This window comes from Cavia porcellus, unplaced genomic scaffold, assembly GCF_034190915.1.
Source record: "Cavia porcellus strain 051 isolate PalLab524CR breed Dunkin Hartley unplaced genomic scaffold, mCavPor4.1 scaffold_25, whole genome shotgun sequence".
Classification (NCBI taxonomy): Eukaryota; Metazoa; Chordata; class Mammalia; order Rodentia; family Caviidae; genus Cavia; species Cavia porcellus.
In genome coordinates, this window is record NW_026947508.1 from 47,040,563 (window position 1) to 47,054,758 (window position 14,196).

Below are 14,196 nucleotides of genomic sequence, written 5' to 3' on the forward strand. Positions count from 1 at the left end.
CTAAGAATGTTCCTTGTTGAATTGAATACCTAATGGGAGATCAAGTTCTTGGAGGAAATCTTCACTGTAGAAATGGTAAAAATTTTCTTTTCTTAAGGTTTCTTGTGCTTAATGGTTTAAATTTAGTTTGAACAAACATCACTTGGACTTGATACACTTTTGGGTTCAAAGATGAAAAAGACATAGGAGATTAGTCTAATGGATGTGGTGGTGACATGATCACAAATCTGTTACAGATTTTTATTTATTTACATTTATTTATTTATACTCTAACCTTACAGTTTTGTTTTGTTTTTTTGGTACCAGGGATCAAACTCAGGACCTCACTCTTGCCACCACTGAGCTAAATCCCCAGCCCCTAACCTTATAGTTTAAAAATCTAGAAGGTACCTAGGGAAATGTGTAGCAGAGAGATCTGACCTAAGGAAGGCTTCTCTGAAGGGTCAGTGAATGAGTGGAGATCCTAAGGGGTGGCTAGTTTGACAGAGAACATTCTATGTACAGAGAATACCCATGCAAAGATCTGTATGGTCCGTCCGTAAGGAGGTTGGACCCTGGCACAGCTGTGTTTATTTTTACTTTTAGTGGTTTTTGAGTCAGTGTCTCACTGTGTAGTTCAGGCTAACCTTCACTCATTGTGTAACCCAGGCTGGTGTTCTTGTGGTGTTCTGTCTGCCTCACCTTCTTGAATGCTGGGAGAACAGGCGTGTGCTGCCATACCCTTGGCATAAGTATTTTTACAAAGTTTTCAGGAAATGTAATAATCAACCAAAGTTAGGAATCATTGTTGAAAACACCTTTTTTAGAAAACTTACGTATTGAAACTTTGTCCTTTAGGCATATACATAGTCATAGCAAAAGTTCCTATTTCTTTTACTACTAAATTGAAAGCTGAAAAATAATAGATCATGGTAGAGAAGGAGAGCCGAAATTGATTGCTCTGTCTCCTTTTTTAAGAATTGTTTTATTTTTCTGGGCATAATGGCACATGCCTGTGATCCCAAGCTTATAGGCTAAGGCAGTAGGATCACAAGTTCATGCCATCTTGGCAGTTTAGCAAGGCCCTGTCTCAAAACAAACAAACAAAAAAAGATCAGAAGGGCTGAGGCTGTAGCTCAGTGTGAGGCCCTGGGTTCAACCCCTGCAGCCCTCCCTCCGCCTGCCAAAGAGGAACTGTCTAGTTTAGGTGGTGAAAATCTTGTCTGAAAGGATTATTTCAGTGCTGTATTGTGATACTTTTAGGTTACATTTACTTTTTGGCTTTATGTGCCTCTGTTTTTAGACCACACTAAAGGCTGCAAAAAATCATCACTGTAACTACCTAGTATTTATGTGGGATGGTGGTTTAAAAAAAAAAAGTGCTGACTGTGCCTCTGTACGCATTACTTGCTTTGGTCCCTTAACTCTGTAAGAAAGGTATTACTGTCCTCAGCTAGAGCAGAAGGCCATCTCCTTCCTAACTGCTTCCTACTTTCCCTTCTTCCCTCCCTCCTTCTTTTCTTCCCTCCATCTCTCCTTCCTTCTCTACCTTCCTTTTGTTTTTGAGAAAATGGTGTCTCTAGGGTCACGGCCAGCTGTATTGAGCCTGAGTTTTACACCCTGGACTGTTTGATTCTGAAGCTGTGTCTTTCCCGGCACCTCGTGCTCCTGTGGAGTACACTAGGAAATGTCTGTCCCCCTTACTCTCTGGTCTCAGCACAGCTGCTTTTCTGACCTTACAATCCCCAAATCTGTCGTCACTATTTCCCCCACTCCATTTTATCTTCTGTCGTTTTCCTAAGCATGCACTTCTCATCAAGGATTTTACATCCCCAGCCTTATTTCCTACCAAGCTTTGGTTCTAGTTTCTGAAGGTCTTTGTAAGTCTGCTAAACCCAATATTAATTCTTAGTCTTCATATTATTTTACCTAACATGATACTTGATGGAGTTGATTATGTGTGTGTGTTTGTGTATGTGTGTGTGTGGTTTTTGAGGCAGGGTCTCACTGTGTCTGTCATGCTGGCTTGGAACTCCGTGTGTAGTCCAGGTTGGCCTTGAACTTGTGGTGATGCTTCTGCCTCGGCTTCCCGAGTGCTGGAATTACAGGCATGCACCACCATGCCTGGCTAGCGGATGCTCTTGATCATCTTCCTCCTTGAGACAGTTTTTTTAATTTAGCTTCCAGCATTACACTTGGCATGATTCTTATTTTTTCCCATTTTTCTTACTGCCACCGTCTCAATTTCCTTTACTAGGTTTTTGTCATTTGCCAACCCTCTAACTATTGATACGTTCTGTGCTTGGGTCCTGAAACTTACAGGTTTTCTTTTTGTGTGTTTGTTTCTTTGATATAGGGTCTAGCTATGTAGCTCGAGCTGGTCTTGAATTCTTTATGTGTCCCACACTGGCTTTGAATTGGTGGCGGTCCTTCTGCCTCAGCCTTGGCAAGCACTGGGATTACCAGTGTGTGCCACTATGTGATGACTCCTAAATTTGTATCTCCTTTGAATTTAGACTTTTGTCCTCACCTTTGAATTTAGACTTTTGTATTGAACTGCAGTAATCAACAGAGATGTTGGCTCATTTTAAAAAAAGTTACATAGTACTTTTCAAAGATGTCTGATTTAGTATTCTTATAAAAAAAATCTAGTCTAACAGACGAAAGACAGATTTAAAATAGCTTCAGTCAGTGTTGGGTGGGCATCTGGCGTGCATCTTTAATACAGCTGTTCAGGAGAACAGGGCAGAAGGATCACAAGTTCACACCAACCTCACTACATCATAAGAACCTGTCTCAAAGAAAAAAAATGTCAGAGGTAGGTAGCGCACCTCTGTGTTCCATCTCCAGCACTGCAGAAAAAAAGTTTCAATCCTGTGTGAGAACTGTATTAGTAAGGCACAGAGCGTTGTAAGAAAATGGTCTGCAGGCATGGTGGGGTGTGCCTGTACTCTCATCTTTTAAAAGCTGAGTTAGAACAATCACTTGAGCCCAGGAGTTTGAGGTTAGCTTAGGAAACATAACCAGAGCTTATCTCCAAAAAAGAGACAAAGGAACTGAGTGCTGGGGTCGTGACTCAGTGACAGAGTGCGTGCTTAGCATGCTTAGTACCTGTGAGACCTAGTACTGTGGAGAGAGAGACACAGAGGAACTTGTCCTTAGAGATCAGTTTTAGTTTTGACACACATTAAATTGGGGGGGGGGTACCAGGGGTCAGACTCACGACCTTGCCCTTGCCAGGAGGCGCTTACATCATTGAGCGAAATCCCTGGCTCACACATATTAAATTTTTTTTTTTTTTTTTGTCTTTTTCAGTACCGGGAATCCAACTCATGACTGCCTGCTTGCAAGGCAGGCACTTATGCCGCTGAGCTAAATCCTCAGCCCCTGCACACATTAAATATTAATAAGGCTTAATTTCATAGTTAAGGACTATTTCCCTTTTTTTGTATTTTTCATAATTTAGATTAGTATATCCTTGTAGAGCATCATAATTGTATTTATCATGGGCAGTTGATACATGTACAGCACGTCTTCATTTTTCTTAGCTCCTGTCCATATTTTGGTCCCCTTCTGATTTGTCAACATCTGTCTCTTTGTTTCCTGTTGTTTACCTGGTATTTTGTTCTTTAAATTGTTTGTACTTTAGGTTTCTCATATAAGAGAAACCATGCAGTATTTAAGCTTGTGTGTCTATTTCACTCAACATTATGGTCTCAAAGTACACTTATTTTTCTTTAAATGAGTAGTTTATCTTTTTTTTGTCTCAGTCACTTTCTTGTCAGTGGGACACAATCCCTGACACTCATGACTTAAAAGAAGAGAGGTTCAATTTTTTCTTTTTTGGAGTCTATGAAGTTCAGGCTGGCCTTGAACTCACTATGTAGCCCAGGCTGAACTCAAACTTAAGGCCATTCTTCTGTCTCAACCTCCTGAGTGCTAAGATTATAGGCATGCACCAACCTATCTCATCAAGTTTATCCTTCTTTATGGCAGAATAGTACTCCATCATGCAGAAACAACACACTATCCTTTTTATGGCAGAGTAGTACTCCTCTTTCACTTTTTTGTTGCAGAGATGTAATACCTGACATCCACAGTTAAAGAAGGAAAAGTTTATTTCACCTCACAGTTTGTAAAGGTTTCAGTCCATAGTCAGCAGGCTTCAAGGCAGTACAGCATGGCAGAGAGGCATCATAGGAAAAAACAGTTCCTGGCAAGGCAGTCAAGAAGTAGTAGGCAGCATGTGGCAAGCCTGCCTTTCCCTTGTACCTCATCCAGGCTGTGAGCCTTTTAGGCAGTGCTGCCCAGCAGGTCCAGCCATGACCAGCACTGCACAGATTCCGTAGTGGACTAATTTAGTACCACACACCCTTAACCCCGGTATCACACACCCTAGTATAGCCAGATACAAAAGCCCCATCCAGAAGCGCATGAAGCTTGACGGGGACATGCAGGTACAAGCCACAACAACTCCACTGTGTAAAAATACTGCTTCTTTTTTAACTATTCAGCAGTTTATGGACATACAGACCAAGTCTAAGATGTAGCTATTATGAATTGTGTTGCTATAAACATGGGTGTGTATATATCACTCTATGATGACTTTATTTCTTTCAGGAAGATTCCTGAAGGGGAATAGCTGGGGGTTGAATGGCATCTCTTCTTCCTTTTTCTTTTTGAAACAAGGTCTTGCCATGATGTTCAGGGTGGCCTTAAACTCACTATGTAGCTGAGGCTGGTTTTGAACTTATGGTGATCTTCTTACCACAGTTTCCCAAGTGCTGGGATTATAGGTGTGTACTACCATGTCCATTTTGGAATTTCTAGCTTTAGTATTTTGAGGAATCTCCATACTGATTTCCATAGCGATAGTATTAGTTTACATTCTTATTAACAATCTAGATGGATTTCTTTTTCCCCTCACAACATCATTAGCATTTTTTTTTTTTATTTCTTAATGTAACCATTCTTTCTGGAGTCAGATGGAATTTCAGTGTGGCCAGAGATGATGCACATGTTATTATATACTCATTGAGCATTTATACTTTTGAGAAATGTCTAGTTTTTTCAATTGCCCATTTTTTGATTAAGCCTTTTATTTTGAAGGAGTCCAGGTTTTTTTAAATTCTGTAGTGACACTATGTATCTGTCTGAGGGGTAGCTAGCAGCCCCCGCCCCCATTTTATAGGTTGTCTCTTCATTCTGTTGATTATTTTTCTGGTTTTACAGAAGCTGGGACAAAATACCCAACACCCAAAATTAAAGGTTTATTCAGTTCACAGTTTGTGGAGGTTTCAGTCCACAGCCAGGTGGCTCCACGCAGGGTCGCACAGCACAGGGCAACATTAAGGCAGGAGAAGACAGCAAAAGCAGCAAGAGCCAAAGGAGAGGCAAACCTTCCTCTACTCCTCGCTTCTATGGTGTGCAGGCTAGCAACCCTTGGGGTTGGTGTAGCACTCTCACCATCTCCTGCTCCCTCCTCTTGCACAGGATGAAGATGTAGGGTGGCCATGGGAGGGACCTGGATCCCTGCTGAGTGCCTTTGGTAAACTTCTAAACTTCTCAAATTGAAACAGTGTATCAACCATTATAATCCACCCCTGTCAATTTGGCAAACCAGACACAGTCCTTTAAACTAGTTTCCAGATGCAAAGACCTGCTTATTCTCACAACTTGAACATTATAACACAGCTTTAACAATCCTTAAGAACTAGTGTTAAGTGTATCAACATGTTAGAACCATAACATTCCCATCCTTGGACCCCTCAAAGACTCATGTACATCCCTTTATGTAAAAGGCATTTAGTCCCTCTTAAAAGTTGCCAAAGATGAAACAGTTTCAGTATTGCTGAAAAGTCCAAATCTCAAGTCTCCTCTAAGATGTACTCTTAGCTGCAAGCCAGTATAAATGAAAACAAAGTTAAATACTTCCAACATTCAATGGCACAAGATAAACGTTTTTCATTCCAAAAGTTGTAAACTAGGGGATACAAAAGATTGGGTCCAAAGCAAGTCAAAAATCCAGCAGGGCAAACATTAAGTCTTGTAGTTCCATGTGCAGCATCTAAGGCAGTCCATGACACATTGTCTGCTCCAAAGATCTTGCGTGGCTCCACACTTAAGGCCCTTCTGTTGATTGATTGTAGGTCCCATGGCTTCTCTCTTAGGCCTACACTGCTCCCTCCTCGCAGGTTTCCTCAGATGATCCACATTCTTGGCTTCTCCAAACTTCTGGGGTCTCTACTGCACCTTTGGCTTCACACACTGCCCTCTCAGGGGTGCACTGTCTGGGCTCCCAGACCTTCTGAAATCAGGTTGGAAATCTTAACCTCTCATCTGTTGTATTCTGCATGCACCTAAAGCCAGCACCATATGGATGCTGCCCAGGACTGCTGCCAGCGGGAGCAGTACCAGGCTTTCCTTTCTCTTGGCTGTAGGGGTTGAGTGCCTAGATCGCTGGGCATTTTGAATCTAATTAATTTTTTTTTTTTTTTTGTCTTTTTGAGACAGGGCTTGCTACGTAGTTCAGGCTGGCTCGAGCTCACTTTGTAGCCCAGGCTGATCTCGAATTTGTAAGGCTTCTTCTACCACAGCCTCCCACGTTGCTGGGATTATAGGTGTCTGAATCTAATTCTGAGGAACAAATTTGCTATACTGCTGCCATTCTGGTATATGGTGCTTTGTGCCTTCTCAAAGCAAAGACTTTCACTTTCGCAGTTTTGAGGGCACAAAGCGCAGAGACTTGCTGCTTCTTGTAATTGCCCTCCGGCCATTTTTGCTAGTCTGTTTTTTCTCGGCAATTAAGATCTCCTCAACTCTATTTTTGTAGTCCATAATTTTACTGGAGCTTCCTTTCTGGCCAAACTCACAATGTTTTAAGACATCCCACTGGGTCCTTAGCTGTTGATTCTCTATAACTAAGGTGAAAAGTCTCTGAAAATAAATCATGCCATAGCCTCAACTGCCTTAAAATTTCTTCTGCTGGATTAATTAGTCCACTGCCCTTAATCTCAATCTCAGGCAAAGTCTGAGGACATGAGTAAAATGCAGAAAAACTTTGCCAAACCATAGCATACATCTTCTGAAGTCCATCACCCATGAAGTCTTTCTCAGCAGAAACTTCCTAAGCCTGGTCTTTCCTGGCAGCATTTGTATCAGCCTTCTAGTTTTCTAAACTCTGACCAGAACATTTTAAGGCAGTCAGTGCCACTCTTTCAGGTGATATCTCCAAACCTTTCCCAGCTCTTCCCACAAGCTATTCCCAAAGGCTCTTGAACCACATGGTCCAGGATAGTCACAGCAATGACCCCACCTCTCTGGTACCAAATTTTGTCTTGGTTACTTTCATTGCTGAGACAAAATACCTGATCACCAGAATTAAGGAAGGAAAGGTTTATTTAACAGCTTGTGGAGGTTTCAGTCCATAATTAGTTGACTCTAAAGGCAGGGTGAGGCAGCAGAAGACGCCAAAAGCAGTATGAGTGAAAGTGGGGGAGAGCGAGCCTCTTACTCTCCTTTATAGTGTATGCAGGGCCCCCCATCTGCTAGGGCAGAAGCAGCACTCACACCACCTCCTGTTCCCTCCTCTTGCACAAGCTCAGGGACAAAGTGAGGACCCTGGTCGCCTGCTGAATCACTTCATTAAGCCCTGAACTTCTCAAGTTGTCACAGTGTATCAACCATTACACCATTTGCCCTTCTGAGAAATGTCTAGTCCTTTCAGTTGCTCTGTGTGTATATGTGTGTTTTTGAGATATGATCTCACTGTGCAGTTCAGGCAGCTCTTGAACTCACATTGTAGCCCAGCTTGGTCTCTAACTTGTAGTGATCCTCCTGCTTCAACCTCCTAAGTGCTGGGATCACAGGCATATGCCACCACACTCGGCTAGTTGCTGATTTTTTGATTGGGCCTTTTATTTTGAGGGAGTCTACAGTTTTTTAAAAATTCTTCAGTTATTCTAAATATTAGTACTCTAAGGAGTAGCTGGCAGTTTTTTTCCGATCCTGTAGGTTATTTCTTCACTCTCTTTATAGTTTTTATTGTTTTGCAGAAACTTTAACTTGACATGATTCATGTTTCTTGATTCTTGGTATTATTATGAAATTAGTATTCCGTTCAGACGTCTTTGAGTTTTATAAATTTTTTCTTCTAGCAGATTGTCTCTTCCAATATTTAGATATTTGATCAATTTTGTTTTGATTTTAGTACATGGTGATAGATATGGCTCTAGATTTAATCTTTTGCATGACTATAACCAGTTTTTCCCACACCATTTGTTAGAAAGGCCATCTTACCTCCAACATATATTTTTTGGGTCTTTTGTCAAAGATCAGATAGCTGTCTGGGGATATAGCTCAGTGGCGCAGAGCCTGCCTGGCAAGCACGAGCTTGCTTCCTGGTACAAAAAAAAAAAAAAAAAAGTCAGATGACTAAATGTGCTGGGATTGTTTCTCTGTTCCATTTTACTGCCACATACCTGTTTTTCTGGCAATACCATGCTATTTTTGTCATTACAGCATTGTAGTATAACTTGAAATCTGGGATTATGATGCTTCTTGCATTGATTTTGCTACTCTGGGTCTCTTCTGGTTCTGTATGAATTTTAGGGTTATTTTTTCTAATTCTGTAAGCAGTACTGTTGGTATTTTGATTGGGATTGCATTAAATCTATATATCAGTTTTTGTGGTTTTGGCATTTTGACGTATTGATTCTGCTTATCCAGGAATTGGGGATATCTTTATATTTTCTAATGTTGGTTTTGATCTTTTTCAGGGTACTGTAGTTTTCATTACACTATTACAAAAGTGTTTTAGTTCCTTTGTTAGGTTAATTCGTAAGTGTTTGATTTTACTTGAAGCTATTATGAATGGTAAGTGCCTGCCTGGCAAGTACAAGATTCTGAGTTAAATTCCTGGTACAAAAAAGGTAACTTGAAGCAGTATTGCATATAAGAGATATTTCCTGGATTGAACTCAGAACTTTGTGCTTGCCAGGCAGGTGCTTTTGCCACAGAGCTATGTCCCCAGCCCTTCATGTAAGAGATTTATAAAGTGGTTAGAATATTATTAAATGAAGTCTGAGATTACTTTATATGTTTTCTTTCAGTTTTTTTCATCTCACAGTTCAGTGTCTTTCCAAACTGTAAGGAAGTTCAAGGTGATTCAAACAAAACTGGAAAAAAAAGGACTGAGGGCTTAGCTTAGCGGCATAGGGCAAGCACAAGGTCATGAGTTCAGTCCCCCGTAGGGACCAAAAAGAGAAAAAAACCTGAAAAAACAAAAGAACGAAACAATTTGAAACATTTATTACTGAGCAACTGCTTATATATGTGAATGTATAATCGGAATGTTTGTATATACAAGCACACACACACACACATTTTTTTTTTTTTACATAAATGGAAACTTGAAGAAGCATTTTGTAAAAGCTAGGTGTGGTGGTACATACCTATAATCCCAGCACTCAGGAGGCTGAGGCAGGAGGATTACTGCAAGTTTAAGGCCAGCCTGAACTGCATAGAGTGTTCAGGACCAGCCTGAATTACAAAGTGAGACTCTTGTCTTTAAAAAAAAAAAAAAAAAAAAAGCATTTTGTGAAGATACTTCCATTGTTATTTCTACAGCCTTTAAAAATTATCCCTGTGTGGCCTGTCATTTGTTAAACAACAGTACTGTGATCTAGTTTACTTTAGAGCAAGTCATATAGGTGGTTGTAGTGTCAGCCATGATGCATCCTCTCATTTCCACAGAGTTTTGTTTTCCTATGTGGGTATTTTACATTCGTACAAAGCCTGAGTACTGAGTTTATTTGATCATTTTTGTATCTCTCTGTACTATGGTATGTCCAGAAAAGACTAAGTCTTACCCCTTATGGAGAGCATATTTCTCTGCATGACACTTTTTGATGCATGTTTTTACCTTTTTGTGGAATAGATACAAAAATGATAAATAGCAGTTACATAGCTTAATGAGAGAAAATAAGGCAAACAATGCTTGAGACCATTGCCCAGGAGACTTCGTCAGCTCCCCCAGGCCTGTGTGCCCTGTTCTTTGCATGACTGCTTCCTTCACAAAGGATTCTCTGGCCAGACTTTAGTAATAATCGTGTCCTTGCAATGCTTTGTCATTTTATGGCTCAAATGTTTATCTTTCACACACTTTGGTTAATCCTGCCTGTTTTAAAATCTTTAGTACATCATTTAGTTCCTCCCTCATCCCTTTCTTTTTCTTAAACTTGTCTGATGAAAAATCCAGTCCTTTGGACATACAGCATTTTCCTCAGTTTGGATTTTATTGCTTAATTGTGCTTGTGGGACATATTTCTCCGTGTTCCCTAAAAAGTGCTAACTGGATTTCCAAGTGTAATAAGAATAGTGTTTATACCTTTGGTCGGGTCCTTAAGTGTCGCGCTCTTTTATTGGGGGCAAACATAATGGGGAGTTGTTTCCTTTTCAGTTATTAGTGCTCAGTACCTAGTTCTGTTGTTACTGAGGATTATGCTGATGTTTAATTATTTCATTTTTACTTACTAGTTGTATTAAAGAGCCACTTCCCATTATTTACATTTGGTTGTCCAGTGGTATCTGATCCACATTTTAAGGATAACTATATTAACTTGGCTAAGTGAATAACACACGGGATAGACTTAATTTTGAACAGAGCCTCTTAGGGAGTTTGATAAATCTGGGGAAATTAATCAGTTTATTTGGGGGATACTTGGTGTGTATTCTGAACTAAGCACAATCCTAGCTGTTGAGGTAAAATGAATAGATGAATGCGATAGTCCAACTAACCCAAGGGTGATGATGATAAGAGCCTTGGAAAGATGTTTCAGGAGACCCAATTTAGAACAGTGGGTCAGGGAAGGCTTTGATGAAGAAGTATTACACTTGAGTTAGGAAAGGTAAGTAGAAATTAGTCGAAAAAATAGAGAATGGAACGATTCAATGAGGGTAGACATTATATATAATCTCCTTTTGCAGAGAGCAACTTAGTTTATTGAAAGACTTAAAGGAGGGAGAAGGCCAATGTAGCTCTAACATTGTGAGCTACAGGAAAAGGCTTCCTTTAAAGACAGATAGGAAGACCTTGTCCAAAAATAAAAAGCTCAGTGGACTGGAGATGTAACTCAGTGCCACGGTCCTGGGTTCAGTTCACAGGCCTGCTAAATAATAAAGAAAAAGGCAGATGGGGAACTGGATATGGTGGCTTTGTCTGTAATCCCAGCTGTTTCGTGCGATGAGATGGGAGGATTGCAGGTTCAAGGCACACCTGGGCAGTTTAGCAAGCCTGTGTCAAAAAAGGGGTAGGATGGGAAGGCAGACAAGAGTCTAATGACGTGGTACAGTCTTAGAAGTAGTGTTAAATATTTTGAGGTTTATTTTAGATTCGATATAGAAAATTTTACGTCTAGGCTTATGCTAGATTCTGAGCCTAATAACTCTAGGATGAGTATTCTGATTGGGTTCAAAGAATAATTCCCATATATTATAAGTCTTACATAACTATCCCAGATGCCATTTTTATAGCTGATGTATAGGTAAAGTTAGAGGGTTGAAAAGAATTCTGGAAGTTAATCTTCTGGCTGTGTTCAAAGGTGTCTGGAGAAGCCAATGAGACTCAGATTGCAGAAGCACTGAAGCGGTACAGTGAACGGGCGTTTTTTGTACGAGAAGCTCTGTTTCACCTTTTTAGTTTGACTCATGTGATGGAGAAAACAAAGCCAGAAATTTTAAAGGTAAGAATAAGAAACTGGTTGTTTAAACTTTGAAATTCTCTCCCTAGTAGATAATAATTGTATAAGAAAATTTGCATTTAATCTTTGAGTTTTATTTATAAATGAGAGACAAACTGTGATTTCAATTATTAGTTTAAATGATAGAGTTGCATAGTGTTTTTGAGGTTTTAAAATAATCTCATTAAAAAATATTAATGCTTCCAGTACATACTTAATTACCTAAAATCAGGGATCATCAAGTTATTTTATCACCAACTATAGTGGAAAATGCGAGTATAACTGGAATCCATACATTGCAGAGTGTGCTAACCCTGTATTGTTTTCCACTTAGATTCTTTTTAGAAATACAGTGTTAGAATTCTATAAGGTACTTTTCCATGCCATTTTGGAACTTTCTGTGCTTTTTTTTTTGGTGTTGAGAATTGAATGCAGGATGTTAACAATTGCCAGGCAGGTTAAGCGCTTATGCTGCTGAGCTACATCCACAGCCCCCTTCTGTGCTTTTGTAATTAACAGTTTTTTGAGTTTGTTTTTTTGGCCTTGAGCCACTTTGTAACCCAGGTTGGTCTCAAACTTGCAATGATTGTCCTGTCTCAGCCTCCCAAGTGTTGGGATTACAGGCATGTGCCACCATCCCCAGCTGTAAGAAGGGATTCTTAATTTCGTTGATTGCTTAGGGCAGTGTTTATCAAAATGTGGCCTGTGGACCACTAGAATATTGCTATTTTATTTTTGAATATTGCTTATTTTAAAAACATATTTATGCCACTCCGATCCCAGCTACTCAAGGTGAGGCAGAATGTCTTAGTTCCTATTCTTGCTGGGCCACAATACCCAACACCTACAAGTTAAAGGAGGTACAGTTTATTGTGGTGCACAGTTTGTAGAAGTTTTAGTCACTGGTTGGGTAGTTTCAAGTCAGGACAGCATGGCAGAGGGGTGTCCCAGAGGAGAAACAGTTCAAGGCAGAGCATGCAGGAAGAAGAGAGGGAGATCTGGGGAAGAGTGAGGGAGAAATTAAAGGAGTTCCTTCTTTTTTTGGTACTAGTGATCGACTCACGACCTCACATTTGCCAGGCAGGCACTTGTGCCACTGAGCTGAACCCCTGCCCCCTACAATGAGGGAGAAATAAGAACCATGCCTACAATGATCTACTGCGGCCCACCAGGTCTTACTTCCCTGTCACACCCAGCTGCAAACCCATCCGTTGATCTACCCAGTGATGAGTGCTGCGATCCCATGATCCAGTCACCTCCCAGAAGCTCCACCTATGGGTGTGTGAGGTTTTGGGGGACATTGTAGATATAAACCGTAATACAGGAGGATCACAAGTTTGAGTACAACCTGGACAATTTAATGAGAACCTGTCAATAAATAAATAAGACCAGGGCTAGAATGTAACTAAGTATGCTGCCCTGTGTTAACTGTGTCTCCTCCCCCCAAAATTGTGAGCCCCACTTGGGGGATAGGAATCTGCATTTGAATAAGCTCCCAAGATGATTCTTATGCACACTGAGTTTTGGGAGCTGGTAAGTATGGGACTATATTATATTTAATACTTTATTTAATGGGTACAACAGTTTGACGGGAGAGATTTTAACTTCTACAGATTTGAAGCTGAGCATCAGTGTGGTTGGGTAAGAATAAGTCAGTGGCAGAGCCAGAATTAACTAGATTTCCTAAATAGCTTACATTTTGAGAATGGGTGCTTGAATGGGAACCAGTAACATTTCATCCCTAAGCCGGGGATTTAGTTCAGTGGCATAAGCACCTGTCTGGCAAGTGTGAGGTCATGAGTTCAATCCCTGGTACCAAAAAAAAAAACAAAAAAATTGACATTTCATCCCTAAGCACTGTCCCCAATACCTGCCTCTATGTATATCAGGGGGTATTGATGCTTGGTAAATGCATCATTTTTTGGGAGGCAGGAGTAGGGGTTGTTTTCTTTGGACTGGAACCACAATGGACTAGATCTGTATTCCTGATTTGAAGTATCTGTCCCTTCATGCAGAGAATGATTCAGAAATTAAAGAATATAGACAATTCTTATAAGGAGTTTTGGTGTAAAAGTTAGCAAAGAAAAAAGGTGACTAAGGAAATTGGATTAAAAAGAGAGTTTATGGGCTGGGGATTTAGCTCAGCGGCATAAGCGCCTGCCTTGCAAGCAGGCTGTCGTGAGTTCGATCCCTGGTACCGATAAAAAAGAAAAAGACCAAAAAAAAAAAAAAAAAACAAAAAAAAAAAAAAAGAGAGTTTATGTTTTGTTTTTTTTTTAAGCTGGGAGAAAAACGGCTTATTTATATGCTGATATGAATGGCCCACTATGGAATAAAAAAGTGTTGTAGGAGTTAAAGGAGAATCCAGCTAATGCCCTTGAATAGAAGGGAATGTAAAAGGAGGGCTCAAGCCTGCAGGTGCAGGTCTGTGGCAGAGCACTTGCCTAGTGCCCCCGAGACTCTGCGTTCAATCGTGGCA

At 40.4% G+C, this 14,196-nt stretch overlaps 1 protein-coding gene across 3 annotated transcripts in view; it reads left to right on the forward strand.

Moving 5' to 3' along the window:
• Zyg11b (zyg-11 family member B, cell cycle regulator) overlaps positions 1-14,196 on the forward strand; it is an 84,427-nt gene that overhangs the window by 35,901 nt on the left and 34,330 nt on the right. For all 3 annotated transcript variants that reach the window (XM_063236505.1, XM_063236506.1, XM_063236504.1), the window contains one exon: positions 11,580-11,720. In XM_063236505.1, coding sequence (XP_063092575.1) covers positions 11,580-11,720 — 141 coding nt within the window. The remainder of the gene's footprint in view (positions 1-11,579; positions 11,721-14,196) is intronic.